We start from the raw sequence: 15,287 nt of genomic DNA, 5'->3' as shown, positions 1-15,287 counted from the left end.
CAGATCAACTTTTGTTCTCCCTTTAGGACCCAGGCTAACAGAGTAGCTACGATCTGAAACATTTCCAAGTTGCCAGGGCCAGCCAGAGGGTAAATAGTGAAGCAAAGCATGTACTTTCTCTCAATGCTTTCCCCTGGAGATGGCACATTTGCTTACATTTCACTGTTTACACCCAACTGCAGGTGGGCAAGGGAAGCCAGTGTGTGCAGAAGGAAAGCACGCCCCAGATGGCTGCTGAAGAGCCTAAAGACTCCAGTAACTGATTAGCTTCTGCAGTACAGCAATGACGTCTTTTCAAAAATCCTTTTATACCCAGTACCGAGCACATAGTACTGAGCACATAGGAAGTCTTCAACTATTTTTGAGTGAAAAATTAAACCTAGTGAGTAAAACCCCTAGGAAGGTAATTTTGTGGGTGCTTGCTATAAGGAATCATTTCTAACATCTTTTCAAACCCAGTGGATGCTGAGCTCCCCATCTCTGGAGACAGTCGAACCTGGGCCAGCCTAACCACCTTGTAGAACTGGGTGGTTAGTCATCCTGACCACAGAAGTGACACTTTCAAGGTGATTCATGTAAAGTCGAACGATTGAAATACGTGGTCTCTCGAGTCCAGTATTCTTGCCTGGTGAATCCCATGAATAGAGGAGCCTGGCAGGCTACAGTCCTTAGAGTTGCAAAGAGTCGGACACGATTGTGCAACTGAGCACACAGCACAGGGTCCCTTTAATTCTGAGGCTGCTGTATTTTTATCCTCATCACTCTTCTGAGCTTGAGAAAGAGTGAATTACTGTTCACTATAGAGGTGACAACATCTGACTGGAGCAGGCTATTTCTGTTGATGACTTGACAGAAACAAGAACTGTTTGAAGGGGAAAAATAAGTAAAGAGTGCTGGCCCCACGCCCTCCGCTGGGTGGTGATTCCTAAGTGTAGAAAGTATTGTGACCCACAGGTATCCAGAGAGGTCAGCCCTGGGCTTGACATGGCTTTGACACTTGAGGCCTTGGCTCAGAGACAGACTCCAGTTCTTTGTAACTCTTCTTTGTTTCAGCAGAAATCTGACAATTCCAGCCAGCAGGTCTGCTGGGCTGCCAGGGTCCTGCCCACACACATTCCTGAGGCTGGACCGTCTCCCTTATGTTCTTTTTGTTGTTGATTCCTGCTCACTAACCTCAGTCTAATCACTTAGCCCCACTGTAGCAGAGTTCTCTAGTCATGCTCTGGAGGAAACAATCCCTCCCCTCTTCTCACACTCTAAAAATGTTATACATGTGAAGGCTCACAAATGCCTCGTCAAGTCATTTATCTCGAAAAATAACACCATCCAACAAATTCCGCTTGTAAAAATCTTTGAGCCCTCTGTAAGAAGGCTCAAAATTATTTAATTAATAATGTGGATAATGTAAAACTAATGAAAGGTAATGAGTTTATCATTCAGTTAGTATTCAGAGTGAACGTGGCCTAAAAAAGAACAGAGAGTCAGAACATCGGGCTCGTATATGAATCTGTCCCCTCCCATTTCTTGCCCAATAGCTCTCCGGTGCTCTGGGTGCAGGAATGATAATAACCGACTCCGGAGGCCACTGGGATGGACTGAGAGCGATGAACGCACTTTGCAGGCCACAGAGCTCTTGGCGATAGAGAAGTGACTTCCTTTCTAGCATAGCAGTAGTGCCATCTGTGCAAATTGATCTGCTTGTGTGCGGCATTATCTTACACTTCAGAAGTCTCTGGCAATGGAAGCCATTGATTTAATCCAGAGTTTATGGCAGTGGTTCACAGGTTCACAGTTCCAGCCACTGCTGCTACAGGGATCACCTGATTCGTGCCACAGCGACTCTGAAAGGTCTGTCATTTACAGCCCAGACTGACTTCACAATGAGAACCTGCTGGGTGTTTGGTTTCACTTTGCTTGCACATCTGGCCCCCATACAACTTTCTGACACTTCTGGCACGTGGTGTTCACTCAGTTTTTCAGCTATTCTGTGGGACTTCACACAAGTAGGTAATCTTTAGGATGCTTGTGATTAGGGTTCATTTCAAGGGTAAAAACTCTACACTTCCAAGGACTCTGCCTCAATTAAATTGTGCCCTAATGGATTGCAGTGTCAGGGGTCCGAAAAAATGATCACAGTCATTGACGACTGGAAACAGATATTTGAAAACAAGGAGTGGTCAGATTCCCTCCATCTCTCTGACACAGGTAAATCCATGGCAGATGTAATTTATTGTTCCAGTTGAATGACTTCAGCAGAACAAGTTTGCCTCGTAAATGATAAGAGTGACGCAAATCAGGGGCTCCATTTTGACACGGCCTTGGGATCTGCGGGGCATCAGGACCCCCTCCCCCAGCCCCTGTCTTGTACCTCTTGTGCACGGGACGGTCATGTGACAGTGAACCCTCCCGGCTGTACGTGAGCAGCTCACCCCCGTTCTGTGTGCTGGCCGCCCTATCTGCAGAGTTTGCTGCTCACTGGCACCATTCATTTTATTTATTTTCATCCTTACTACTACTTTTAAAATTAAAAGCAACACATGACTGTACAAATTCAAACAATACAGAGGGCATAAAGTTTAAAAAAAGTAAATTCTCTTCTCCTTCCTGATAAAGTCATTATTGTTTAATGGACCAATATTTATCCTTTCTCCTGAATTCTTTTCATATTCAAGCAAATACAAGTCTAAATAGATTATTATATGATGAAATCATATATTTTATTATGCAGTATATTACATATTTTATTATTTAAATATCTTAAGAGATATATTTACATCAGTACATATAGGTCTTAATCTAATAGCAGAAGTAAAACTGAAAAATTCACAAATATGAAGAAATTACACAACACATTCTTGAACAACCAGTGGGTCAAGGGAGAAATTGCAAGGGAAACTATAAAATACCTTGAAGCAAGTGAAAACAAAAACACAGCATAACAAAACTTTGATATACAGCAAAAGCAGTACAATGAGGGACATTTATAGTGATAAATACTTTCATTAGAAAAAAGAAGAAAGGGGATTCCCTGGTGGTCCAGTGGTTAGGGTTTTGTGGTCCATTGCGGGGGAATGGGTTCAATCCCTGGTTGGGGAACTAAGATCCTCAAGTCGCATGGTGTGGCCAAAAAAAAAAAAAAGAGAGATCTCAAATCAACAGCTTAACTTTATACCTCAAGGAACTAGAAAAAGAACAAACTTAACCCAACCGCCTTGAAACCAGGTTCGGTGCAACCCCTATCAAAATCCCAATGACATTTTCTTGCAGAAATGGAAAAAAAATCTAATACCCATCTGGAATCTCAAAGGACCCTGAATAGCCATAATAATCTCGAGAAAGAAAAACAGCTAGAGACCTTGCACATCCTGATCTCAAACATGTTACAAAGCGACAGTGACCAAAGCAGCGTGGTACTGGCATGGAGATAGACAAAGACCTACGGAAAAGAGTACAGAGCCCAGAAATAAACTGTCATACTGGTCAGATGACCTTCAGCAAGGATGCTGACGGGGCATCTGCCGCATGGCACCGCGTGGGTGAACCTTGAGGACTGTAAGTGAAAGAAGCCAGTCTCAGAAACACGAATTCCGCATAGACCCTCTTACACGGAGCATCTGCAGTTGCCAAACTCGTAGAAGCAGAAAGGAGAACGATGGTTTTCAGGGGCTGAGGAGGGGTGGGGGACCACTGTTGTCCAGTGAGTCTAGAGCTGCAGTTCTGCAGGGTGGAGAGGGCTGGAGGCCTGCCGAGCAACAGCGAGGGTGTGTGAGTGACACTCTATGCTTCAAAGTAGTCAAGATGGGAAATTTTATGTCATGTGTTTATTTTACCACAAGAAGAAATTAGAGTATAACCCTATTAAGATGCTATTTTGGTTTCTCCAATTTAGCAATGATGTTAATTATTTTTAGAAATTTCCTAGTATTAAAACATCCTTGCAATCTTGGTATAAACCACAGCTTCCTCTGTGATAGATGATGAAGAGCCAATTTCCTTAATATGTAGAGAACTCTTAAAATCTACAGAAAAAAACAGGCAAAAGTAATTTATCATAAGTACCAACAACATGTGAAAAGATTTTCAGCCCTCGCTGTACAGAAATGCAAGTTAAAACAGTAGTGACCAGTTTTTCACGTACGTGTGAGCAGAGGCGAGAAGCAGTGATGCCATGTGGTGACGCTGAGGCCATGTCACTCTCTGCTGATGGGAGTGAGAGTCAGCACCACCTATCTGGAGGACACTGAGGCCACGTCACTCTCCGCTGATGGGAGTGAGAGTCAGCACCACCTATCTGGAGGGCACTGAGGCCACGTCACTCTCAGCTGATGGGAGTGAGAGTCAGCACCACCTATCTGGAGGGCACTGCTGTACTTCACTGACAATATTGTAAATGCCGCAGCAGGGCTTCCCAGGTAGCCCACTGGTTAAGAATCTGCCTGACGACGCAGGGGACACACATTCAGTCCCTGCTTTAGCAGGATCCCACATGCCCCCTGAGCTAGAGCTAGAGCCTGTTCTTCACAGCAGGAGAAGCCACAGCAGTGAGAAGCTCGCACACCGAAACTCGAGAGTAGCCCCCACTCGCCGCAGCCAGAGAGAGCCTGTGCACAGCGACAGACTCAGCGTGGCCGAAAAAAAAGAAGTAATACATGCCACAGCAGTGCTACTTAAAAGAACTTGAGAATTTCAGATACTTTCAAATGCACACAAGTATTCTCAGGGATATCCATTGAGCCGTTATTTGTAAGAATATAAAAAATTGGAGAAATGCAAAAGTCTGTTAAGAGCTAGATTGGTTAAGTAAATTTTGGTGGATGCATAAATTAGAACATTGTTTAAAAGAGTGAGATAAACGGTAGGTTCTGACATTAAAAGATGTTGAAACTACATCATTGTGGGAAGAAAAGAGAGAATCAGAACAAAATACAACTCCATTTTCAGTTTTTAAAAACACTGGTTATAGTAACTTATGCCTCTAAAAGATGTCTGAAATAATGGACACTAGATTGTTAACAGTGGCTCTGTCTGGGGAAAACAGGGAGGATTTTCACTTTTCTTCATTATTTCTGAGAGAAACTTTGTCTCATAAATGTTCTTAAAATATGAAGGGGATGACTGTAGAATATTCAAGACTACCTGTGCCTTCCACATCCTCATTGTGGAAGTCTTATCCTTCTCATCCTTTCTTGTTGTCTACTCGAGCTTTCAGAACCATGAAGAGTATATTAACATCACTGAGTGTGTTTCTGCAGCTCTGTCAGCTTCTCCCGTCACTCCGGTTTCTATCGGTAAATTGTGTGTCGCGTGTCAAGGAGGGCCGAAGCCTGGCCCCCGTAACACTTGGAAAGCGTCTGCTGACAGTCGCCTTTTCAACATTCGAAATCTTTCGTTGAACTCCTGTTGTCCTTCCAGTTCCTTCCTCAGAATTAAAACAACAATGGAAAGTTCCTGACTTATCTATAAAGCTAAACACTTTAAGAATTTGACCTGCAAACATTTTTTTTTCCAGCCCCACAAATGTGATTATTTGTAGTGTTGAAGTGCAGTGACTTAGCTACAGCTTTGTTACTTTAGGGAACTGAGCAATTCCTGGTTTCCAAAGACAGATTTTGGGGGGAAAGTTATGTACTTTCAGTCTTATTTCCTCATTAAAGAAAAACAATGCATTTACAAGACAAACTTTCAAGACAGGGTGGAGAAAGGATTGTACAAAGAATGATGATGAACCTGGGATCGTCCTCTGGTCCTGTCTGCAAATCTCTTTGGCAGCACAGAACCTCCTGCTTTTCTCAGCACACCTCACTCAGGGCTTGGCTTGGCTGACAAGCTGTTTGCTCAAGGTGATTGTTGCCCCGCGCATCCAGCAGGGTCCATGGGCCGCTTCTGGATGGGGTTTCTAGACAGGGCCTTACTCTTACTACTTTTATTGGATACCCTTGAAAAAAACGTATGACAAATAGACTCAGCCCCTCTTAGCTAAATGGGTGGAATTACTGAAAACAGCTGGATGATGTCACCCAGGTGGTAAGTATGTGGGAATTCACTGGAAAATTCTTTCAACTTTTTGTATGTTTGGCATTTTTCCTGATAAACACTGGGGGGAAGTACAGCTCGGGAAAGTCCTCCAGGCCTCCTTCCAGCAGTGTTGTGCTTGCTCGGAGAGCTCGGTGCGTGCACTGGTGGAGGGCAGACTCTGGAGCCTGCCTGCCAGCCGCCTCTGCCTGCCAGCTGTGTGCCCTGTAGGCGGTTACTGCACCCCCTGAGCCCGGGAGTGATAATAGCTCCTCCTCCAGGGTTTGCTGTGGGAGTGAAATGAGAGTGCAGATTACAGCACTGCCTACCCATAGTCCACTCTCAGGGACCTTTGGCAATTGCTGCCCCCTCACCCCACCCCGCTCCTGCTGTTTAATCAGCTTCCTTCGTAACAGGTGACCGAGCCACTCAGAACAGTTGGCAGTGGTGCTCTCCTGGATCGTTGATTTGGAAGACAGTTGGGGGGCTACCTTGAGACTGAATTGTTAATTCAGACATTAGGACCATCTCCTAAAATCAATTCCATTTCGTGTTGCCCCCTCCTGAGCCTTAGTAAATAAACACAGGGGACATACTGTAACTCTGCTTTGCTGGAGCCCAGTCGCCATCACAAAGGTCAGTGCGGCCTGAGTGTCGGGGACTGGGCTGGGCAGGCGGGCCTCCGGGTGACCATGCTTGCTTCCTGAGCCGCCAGGTCTGCGGTTCTCGTCCCTTTCTCGCCTTGACTGGTGTTCATAGCCACTGTTTTCACCTTCCCCAGGGCAATCATGAGGAAGAGGAAGGCAGGTCAGGAAGTACCATAAATCAGTGAGGCCACCTCTACTGGATCCTGAGATGGGACAGTGATGGCCCTCTTCTACAGAACTGAGGGCTGTAACTTGCCATCCTCCACTTACTTGGGTTTTTGAAGTTCTTTCAGTGGTTTTTAGCATGTTCACAGTTTTGTTTTTTTTTTTAATTTTTATTTTATTTTTAAACTTTACATAATTGTATTAGTTTTGCCAAATATCAAAATGAATCCATCACAGGTATACATGTGCATCACCCCAAACAGAAACCTCATCCCCGTTAGTGGTCAGTCAGTCCCTATTTTCCCTCCCCTCCCTGCTGTTGGCAAACACTAATCTACCTTCTGTCACTATGGAGATGCCTATTCTGAGTGTTTCACACAGATGCAGCCACGTGGTACGTGGCATTGTGTGTCTGCCTTCATGATGTTTGTAACTGTGCTGTAGCCCACGTCAGTACTTCATGCCTTTTTATGGCTGAACAGTAGCGCGTCACATGGACAAAGCCTGTTGTGTCTATTCATTCACCTGTTGATGGCCATTGAGGTTGTTTCTACTTCAGGGCTATCATTATGAATATTTGCATGGACATACTTTCATTTCTATTTGGTATACACCTAGGAGTGGAATTATTGGGCCTTACAGCACTCTTGCCTGGGAAATCCCACGGACGGGGGAGCCTGGTGGGCTGCAGTCCATGGGGTCGCAAAGAGTCGGACGCGACTGAGCGACTTCACTGTCACGCATTGGAGAAGGAAATGGCGACCCACTCCAGTGCTCTTGCCTGGAGAATCCCAGGGGCGGGGGAGCTTGGTGGGCTGCCGCCTTTGGGGTCACACAGAGTCGGACACGACTGAAGCGACTTAGTAGCAGCAGCATGGTAATTCTATATTTAACTTTCTGAGAAACTGCCCAGCTGTTTTCCCAAGTGCAGCAAAGGCTGCCCCATTCTGCCTTCCAGCCACTGATGCTGGAGGATCCTGGTCTCCGCACTTCCTCACCTGTAGTGTCATCATCTGTCATCGTGATCACAGTCATCCTGGTGGGGGTAAACTGGCGTCTCACTGTGGTTTTGATTTGTATTTCCCTAATGACTAATGGTGTTGAGCACTTTTTTAAAAAAATGTATTCATTTTTGGCTGTGTTGGGTTTTCGTTGCTCCAGGGGCTTTCTCTAGTTGCAGCAAGTGGGGGACTGCTCTCCAGTTGTGGTGCATGGGCTTCTCATTGAGGTGGCTTCTCTTGTTGCAGAGCATGGGCTCCAGGGTGTGGGCTTCAGTAGGTGCCACACGTGGGTGCAGCGGTTTCGGCTTCCGGGCTGTAGAGCATGGGATCAGTAGTTGTGGTGCGTGGGCTTTGCTGCCCCTCGGCATGTGGGGTCTTCCCAGAGCAGGGATCAAAACCGTGTCTCCTGCATCAGCAGGTGGATTCTTTACCACTGAGCCACCAGGGAAGCCCAAGTACTTTTTAAATATGCTTATTCGTCATTTATAGGCCTGCTTTGGAGAAATGTCTATTCAAATTCTTTCAGTTCAGTTCAGTTGCTCAGTCATGTCTGACTCTCTGCAACCCCATGAATCACAGCACACCAGGCCTCCCTGTCCATCACCATCTCCCGGAGTTCACTCAAACTCATGTCCATCGAGTCGGTGATGCCATCCAGCCATCTCATCCTCCACTGTCCCCTTCTCCTCCTGCCCCCAATCCCTCCCAGTATCAGAATCTTTTCCAATGAGTCAACTCTTTGCATGAGGTGGCCAAAGTACTGGAGTTTCAGCTTTAGCATCATTCCTTCCAAAGAAACTTCTTTACCTATTTCTTAATTGGATTTTTGTCTTTTTATTATTCAGTTATAAGCCCTTTTATCTGATATGATTTGCAAATATTTTCTCCTGTTCCATGGCTTGTCTTTTTCACTTTGTTGATGGCAGCCTTTAAGGCACAGAAAGTTATTTTAATTTTGATGAAGTCAGTTTTTTCTTACGTCACTTGCTCATTCGTATATTCTTTTTGATGTCTTCAGTGACTTATCTGAAAATCTGATTTGCCTGCTGAAAACATAACTGTATTATCCTTAGTTTTCCTGATTTGGAATTTAATCAGGTGGTAAAGCACTTAATTTAAAATGTTTGCTGGTACTATATAGAGGAGCTTAGAAATATTGATACTGGTAAATTACCTATTGATCTGGTAAATTACCCATTTCTGTGTGCTCAGCCTCAGGAAATAATTTGATAGAAGAAATACATTCTATATATCCAGAGGTCATTTCATTGTCACCCATGAGAGGGGGACACTGAGGCCTGTGTGTAGCAGAGGAGGCTGAACTCTGTAGGGGTACATTATTAGGCGCTATTGAATATTGTAATTATGAAGCTTATTTAATGACACTGTTTATGATGAAATGTTTAATGGAAAAAAAAACGTGTGTGCCCATTAATGATTAAAAATGGGTACAAAATATTTGCAGTATATGGAAAACTATAGGTGGTTTTCTTAAATTTTACTTAATATTGCTATTTTATTTTTACTATTAAAAATTAAGTTTAAAAAATGCATAACATTTCAGTGGAGGAAATGGTGACAGGTGGGTGCACTGGGCATATGTTTATCCTTATCTCACGCCAACTGTTTTTTACTAGCAACTATTTTTTATCGTCATGATCACCAGGTCTTAAAGGGAGAAAAAATAGCTTGCTGTGTTTATTTATTAAGAACTTACATGGAGGTATTTTACCTTTTTTTTACACTTTTATATCAAATCTAAACACTGATGATAATACGATTCTGGTATTAGAATAACTGTTATTTTAGTCATTATCAGCATTGCAATTTGCTAAAAGAAAGGTAATGATGATTGCGGTTGTATATTAATATCAACAATAGACATCACAGAAAGTTTTCTCCTGGCATCTCATGAAAGAATTAGGAGTACTTTACATGTAAATAAATCATCTCAGCTTTTGAAATAAATTTCAAATGGATCAAAGCTTTCAGGGTTGGGTGTTTTTTTTTTAAAGAAACAATAAAGGCACCAGAAGAAATAAAAAGCAAGCCCAACACAAGGTCACGGTCACACGCACACCCAGGGTGAAGCCACTCAAGGGGCTGCTGCCCCAGGGAGAGAGGTGCAGTCATGGGGCCACAAACTGTGTCTGTGCACCCTCTGACCCTCCGACCTTGGGCTTTACCTGAGCACCAGGAGTCCGGGGTACAGGCAGTAACTAAGGGGTCCCTCTCCAGCAGCCTGGAGCCGGGGGTGACAGGGCAGGGCAGGCGGTCCCCAGAGCTCGGCCCTGGGCAGCAGTGCCCTCTCCCCGGGACACACTGCCACGACGTGGCCTCTGGCCTTGGCGCCGGAGAGGCAGGGGCGGCGGCCTGCGCTCCCGTGTGGGAAGGCTATGAAAAGAAAGCCCTCACTGGCCCAAACATTTAAACAAGAATTACACTAGGGTCTTTTGTTCTCGCTCTGACATGGCCAGAATTCATTTGAAGGTCCAGAGGAGGATTATTTTTATTGTTGTCATTTTTGAATCCGAGTTATTTTATGCAAGCAAACAGAGGGAAACAAAACAGAAACACGTGGCTGAAGTCCGTCCCGTGGTGTCGGGATGAACCGCTCACTCTTTGGGGCCCTGTTCTGTGCTTGAGGGGCTCCCGACTGGAATGTTCCATCCACGGTGCTGCTGCCTTCCTTGGGAGAAGGCCCGGGTGATCGGAGGCAAGCAGCAGAGTGTGTCTGGGAATCGGGGACACACACAGCTCGGGAGAGCCTCACCTCTCTCTCTCTCCTCCCCAGGTTTAACAGGGAAAACCTGCTTTCTGCCAACAACTGAAGAAGCCCTCGGAAGCTGCTCCTTTGGGCCTCACGGAGCAGCTGGAAGCCGTGCTGTGAGACCCCCAGCGGGAGGAGCTGTCGCCCGCTGATCACCCAGCACGACGGTCGTCATGGCCAGCAAGAGGAAGTCCACCACCCCGTGCATGATCCCCGTGAAGACCGTGGTGCTGCCCGGCTCCAGCGCTGAGGCCCCACCCGCAGAGCCCGGGCCCGAGGGGCCCCCCCAGGAGCCGCCCCCGGAAGCGCCTGCCACCAGCACCGAGGCCACCCAGGGCGCCAGTGGTCCCGATGTCCCCTCGCTGGCTAATGGGCACCGGGGCACCTTGGATGGCTACGCATATGCCTGTAAATACTGTGACTTCAGATCCCAGGACATAACCCAGTTTGTGGGACATCTGAGCTCAGAGCACACAGACTTTAACAAAGACCCAAGCTTTGTATGCACTGAATGCAGCTTTCTGGCAAAAACTCCCGAGGGGCTTTCTCTGCACAACGCCAAGTGTCACTCAGGGGAAGCCAACTTTGTGTGGAATGTGACCAAGCCAGACAATCACGTGGTTGTGGAACAGAGTGTCCCCGAGGGTGGCAGCCCTCCTGACCTGTCAGGGGAGCCAAACGTGGAGGGGATGGATGGACAGGCGGAAATCATCATCACCAAGACTCCAATCATGAAGATAATGAAAGGCAAAGCTGAAGCCAAAAAGATTCACACGCTCAAGGAGAATGTGCCCAACCAGCCCACTGGAGATGCCTTACCAAACCCTCCAGCTGGGGACACGGAAGTGAAAGAGGGGGACCATGCCTCTGTCAATGGGGCGGCCCCCTCCAGCCAGGCCTCAACCAACCCTGCAAAGCCCCCCCACTCGGCCAATGGCCCCCTGCTGGGGACGGTGCCGGTGCTGCCCGCGGGCATCGCCCAGCTCCTCTCCCTGCAGCAGCCACCCCCGCAGGCCCAGCAGCCCCTCCCCACCGCCAGGTCCCTCCCCAAAGTGATGATCCCGCTGAGCAGCATTCCCACGTACAACGCGGCCATGGACTCCAACAGCTTTCTGAAGAACTCCTTCCACAAGTTCCCCTACCCGACCAAAGCCGAGCTCTGCTATTTGACTGTGGTCACCAAGTACCCGGAGGAACAGCTCAAGATCTGGTTCACCGCCCAGAGGCTGAAGCAGGGCATCAGCTGGTCCCCGGAGGAGATTGAGGATGCCCGGAAAAAGATGTTCAACACCGTCATCCAGTCGGTGCCCCAGCCCACCATCACGGTCCTCAACACCCCCCTGGTTGCCAGCAGCGGCAACGTCCAGCACCTCATCCAGGCCGCTCTGCCCGGGCACGTGGTGGGGCAGCCGGAGGGCACGGCGGGGGGACTTCTGGTCACTCAGCCTCTGATGGCCAACGGGCTGCAGGCCCCCAGCTCCGCTCTCCCCCTGGCAGTCACCTCTGTCCCCAAGCCGCCCGCTGTGGCGCCCATTAACACCGTGTGTTCAAATACGACGTCAGCCGTGAAGGTGGTGAACGCCGCCCAGTCCCTTCTCACAGCCTGCCCCAGCATCACCTCCCAAGCCTTCCTTGATGCCAGCATCTACAAAAACAAGAAGTCTCACGAACAGCTGTCAGCTCTGAAAGGGAGCTTCTGCCGGAACCAGTTCCCAGGGCAGAGTGAAGTGGAGCACCTGACCAAAGTGACGGGCCTCAGCGCCCGGGAGGTGCGCAAGTGGTTCAGCGACCGCAGGTACCACTGCCGGAACCTCAAGGGTGCCAGGGCTGCACTCTCCGGGGAGCACGGCAGCCTGCTCGTCGACCCTGTGCCCGAGGCGCCCTTCTCCCCGCCGTGCAAGGCCCCCGAGGTGACCTGCCTCCCCACGGCGGCCACCCTGGCCACCCCCCCTTCTGCCAAGCGACAGTCCTGGCACCAGACCCCCGACTTCACACCAACCAAATACAAGGAGCGGGCCCCTGAGCAGCTCAGAGCCCTGGAGAGCAGTTTTGCACAAAACCCGCTTCCCCTGGACGAGGAACTGGACCGCCTGAGGACCGAGACCAAAATGACCCGCAGGGAGATTGATGGCTGGTTTTCAGAGAGACGGAAAAAAGTGAGTGCCGAGGAGGCCAAGAAGGCCGAGGAGGGGGCTTCTCCAGGGGAGGAGGAGGCCGCGGAGACCGAGGGGGAGGAGGGCTTAGCCGGGGAAAACGGCTCCCCAGAAGTGCCCGGTGGCCACACGCTGGCTGAACGCAAAGTCAGCCCCATCAAAATCAACCTCAAGAACCTGCGGGTGACAGAGGCCAATGGCAGGGGCGAGCTCGTGGGGCTGGGCATCTGCGAGCCTGAGGACGAGGCGCCTGGCAAGCTGGCGGAGCAGCCACCGGGCAAGGCGGGCTGCAAGAAGACGGCTCAGCAGCGGCACCTGCTGCGGCAGCTCTTCGTGCAGACACAGTGGCCCAGCACCCAGGACTACGGCTCCATCGTGGCCCAGACAGGCCTGCCGCGGCCCGAGGTGGTGCGCTGGTTTGGGGACAGCCGGTACGCCCTGAAGAACGGCCAGCTCAAGTGGTACGAAGACTACAAGAGGGGCAACTTCCCTCCCGGGCTGCTAGTCATCGCGCCCAGCAACCGGGAGCTGCTGCAGGACTATTACGTGACTCACAAGATGCTGTACGAGCAGGACCTGCAGAGCCTCTGCGACAAGACCCAGATGAGCGCCCAGCAGGTCAAGCAGTGGTTTGCTGAGAAGTTGGGCGAGGAGACCCGGGCTGTGGCCGACACGGGCAGTGAGGGCCAGGGCCCCTGCGCTGGCGACCCTGCAGCCCTTCACAAAGGGCTGGGTGACGCCTATGTGGAGGTGTCTGAAAACAGCGAGTCGTGGGAGCCCAGCGCCCCTGAGGCCAGCGCAGAGCCCTTTGACACGCAGAGTCCCCAGGCTGGACCTCAGCTGGGTAAGGAGCCCCCCAGGACTGTGCCGTCCTCTGAGGATGCCGGGGCACTGGGTGGCGGGGAGCTGAGTCTAGGGCCGGGGTAGCTGCTATGTCTCAGGCCGTCTGGCAGCAGGACCACCTTGTCTGGCTGCTTCCGGGGGCACCAGGCAGCAGAACCCATTCAAGCATGTGATGAAAGGCTGATTGTTGGGTCTGTTTCATTTTGTGTTTGTTAAACGTGCGCAGGGAAAGGAAGGAGCACAGTTAATCCACCAGTGAATCCACACTTCTCTAATCATTTCTTAGCCAAAGGAGAGTAAGTCAGAACACCACCTGAGCCAGACAAGCCACCAGGCAGGAGATAGAATAGGCCTGTCTATTCCTGATGAGGAAATTCAACCCAAATTGGGGAACAAAAGCAGAGGGAGCCAAAAAGGGTGAAAATCCTGTACCTTGCATTTCTGTATTTCTTCCTGATGTAGAGGACATGGAGACTCCTCTTCCGTCTTAGATACACAGAATTCAAAGCTTGAATTTGTCTCTCAGCTTCTCTGGATCAGGACACTAGTACTTGAAAGAAAGCTTTAGAAGGTTATTTATTGAAGACAGTTTGACGCCTCAGACACGTTGTCTGGTATTGGTTTTCTCAGGTGTTGCCCTGAGTTCCTGGCCTCTCCCTCTTCTCCCCCCTCTCCCCACCCTCCGCATGGGTGGCCTTGTCACAGGCTGGCCAGGAGCAAGGTGGTATTCAGTCTTTCAGCCGTGTCCAACTCTTTGTGACCCCATGGACTGTAGCACCCCAGGCTTCCCTGTCCTTCACCATCTCCCAGAGTTTGCTCAAACTTGTGTCCACTGAGTCAGTGATGCCATCCAGCCATCTCATGCTTTGTGGTCCCCTTCTCCTCCTGCCTTCAGTCTTTTCCAGAGTTGGCTTTTTGCATCAGGTGGCCAAAGTATTGGAGCTTTAGCCCTTCCAGTGAATATTCAGGGTTGACTTCCTTTGGGATTGACTGGTTTGATCTCCTTGCTGTCCAAGGGACTCTCAAGAGTCTTCTCCAGCACAATTGAAAAGCATCAGTTCTTCAGTGCTCAGCCTTCTTTATGGTCCAGCTCTCACATCCCTTTATGGGAGGCTGTGGAAACCAAGGAAGTATCTGAATTCTCAGCTTCTGTAATTTGTGGGCTTTCAGAAGTTGGTTCCAGGCCTGGGTTTTTCTGGATGTGACCTTGTTTTCTGCAGGCCCCCATGAGTCAATGGGGTCCCCACGGGGGGTGTCATGGGCACCAGGGAACAGGTGTGGGCCCACAGGCCTGGTTGTCTCAGGCACCTTCTCCAGCATCAGGCCTGCCCACACCTGGCTTTGGCTCTGCCAACAAAATAGCAGACTGCTGGGATGAGAACCCACTAATTTATTTTTTTTTTAATTGCAGTTCCTCTGAATGATATTCTTATAGCTGGAAATAGCATGGTAGTTGTTGCACAACAGTTATGAAATGTGCTCAGTGCCACCTAACTGTATACTTAAAAATGGTTAAAACAGTAGATTTTATGGTATGTGTATTTGACCACAATTAAAAATGCTAACCTGGATTTGGGATAAATGGGTTTGAATCACCAACCCTGGTTCCCCTCAGTGGGTAACTCCAACTGTGAGTGAAGAGCTGGTGTCCTGGGTGGGACAGAGCAGGGGTGGCCAGGCTGGCCGTGCCTTCATA

The 15,287-nt window shown here is 49.0% G+C and overlaps 1 protein-coding gene across 9 annotated transcripts in view; it reads left to right on the top strand.

Moving 5' to 3' along the window:
- Positions 1–15,287, top strand: part of ZHX3 (zinc fingers and homeoboxes 3) — a 113,206-nt gene that overhangs the window by 91,756 nt on the left and 6,163 nt on the right. For all 9 annotated transcript variants that reach the window (XM_059893051.1, XM_002692464.6, XM_059893049.1 and 6 more), the window contains exon 3: positions 10,620–13,592. In XM_059893051.1, the coding sequence (XP_059749034.1) occupies positions 10,769–13,592 (2,824 nt within the window). In that variant the 5' untranslated portion in view covers positions 10,620–10,768. The remainder of the gene's footprint in view (positions 1–10,619; positions 13,593–15,287) is intronic.

The sequence above is a fragment of the Bos taurus genome, chromosome 13 (assembly GCF_002263795.3).
Source record: "Bos taurus isolate L1 Dominette 01449 registration number 42190680 breed Hereford chromosome 13, ARS-UCD2.0, whole genome shotgun sequence".
In the NCBI taxonomy this organism is placed as follows: domain Eukaryota; kingdom Metazoa; phylum Chordata; class Mammalia; order Artiodactyla; family Bovidae; genus Bos; species Bos taurus.
Note: the sequence above shows the minus strand (reverse complement) of the source record. Positions and strands in the feature narration are given on the sequence as shown.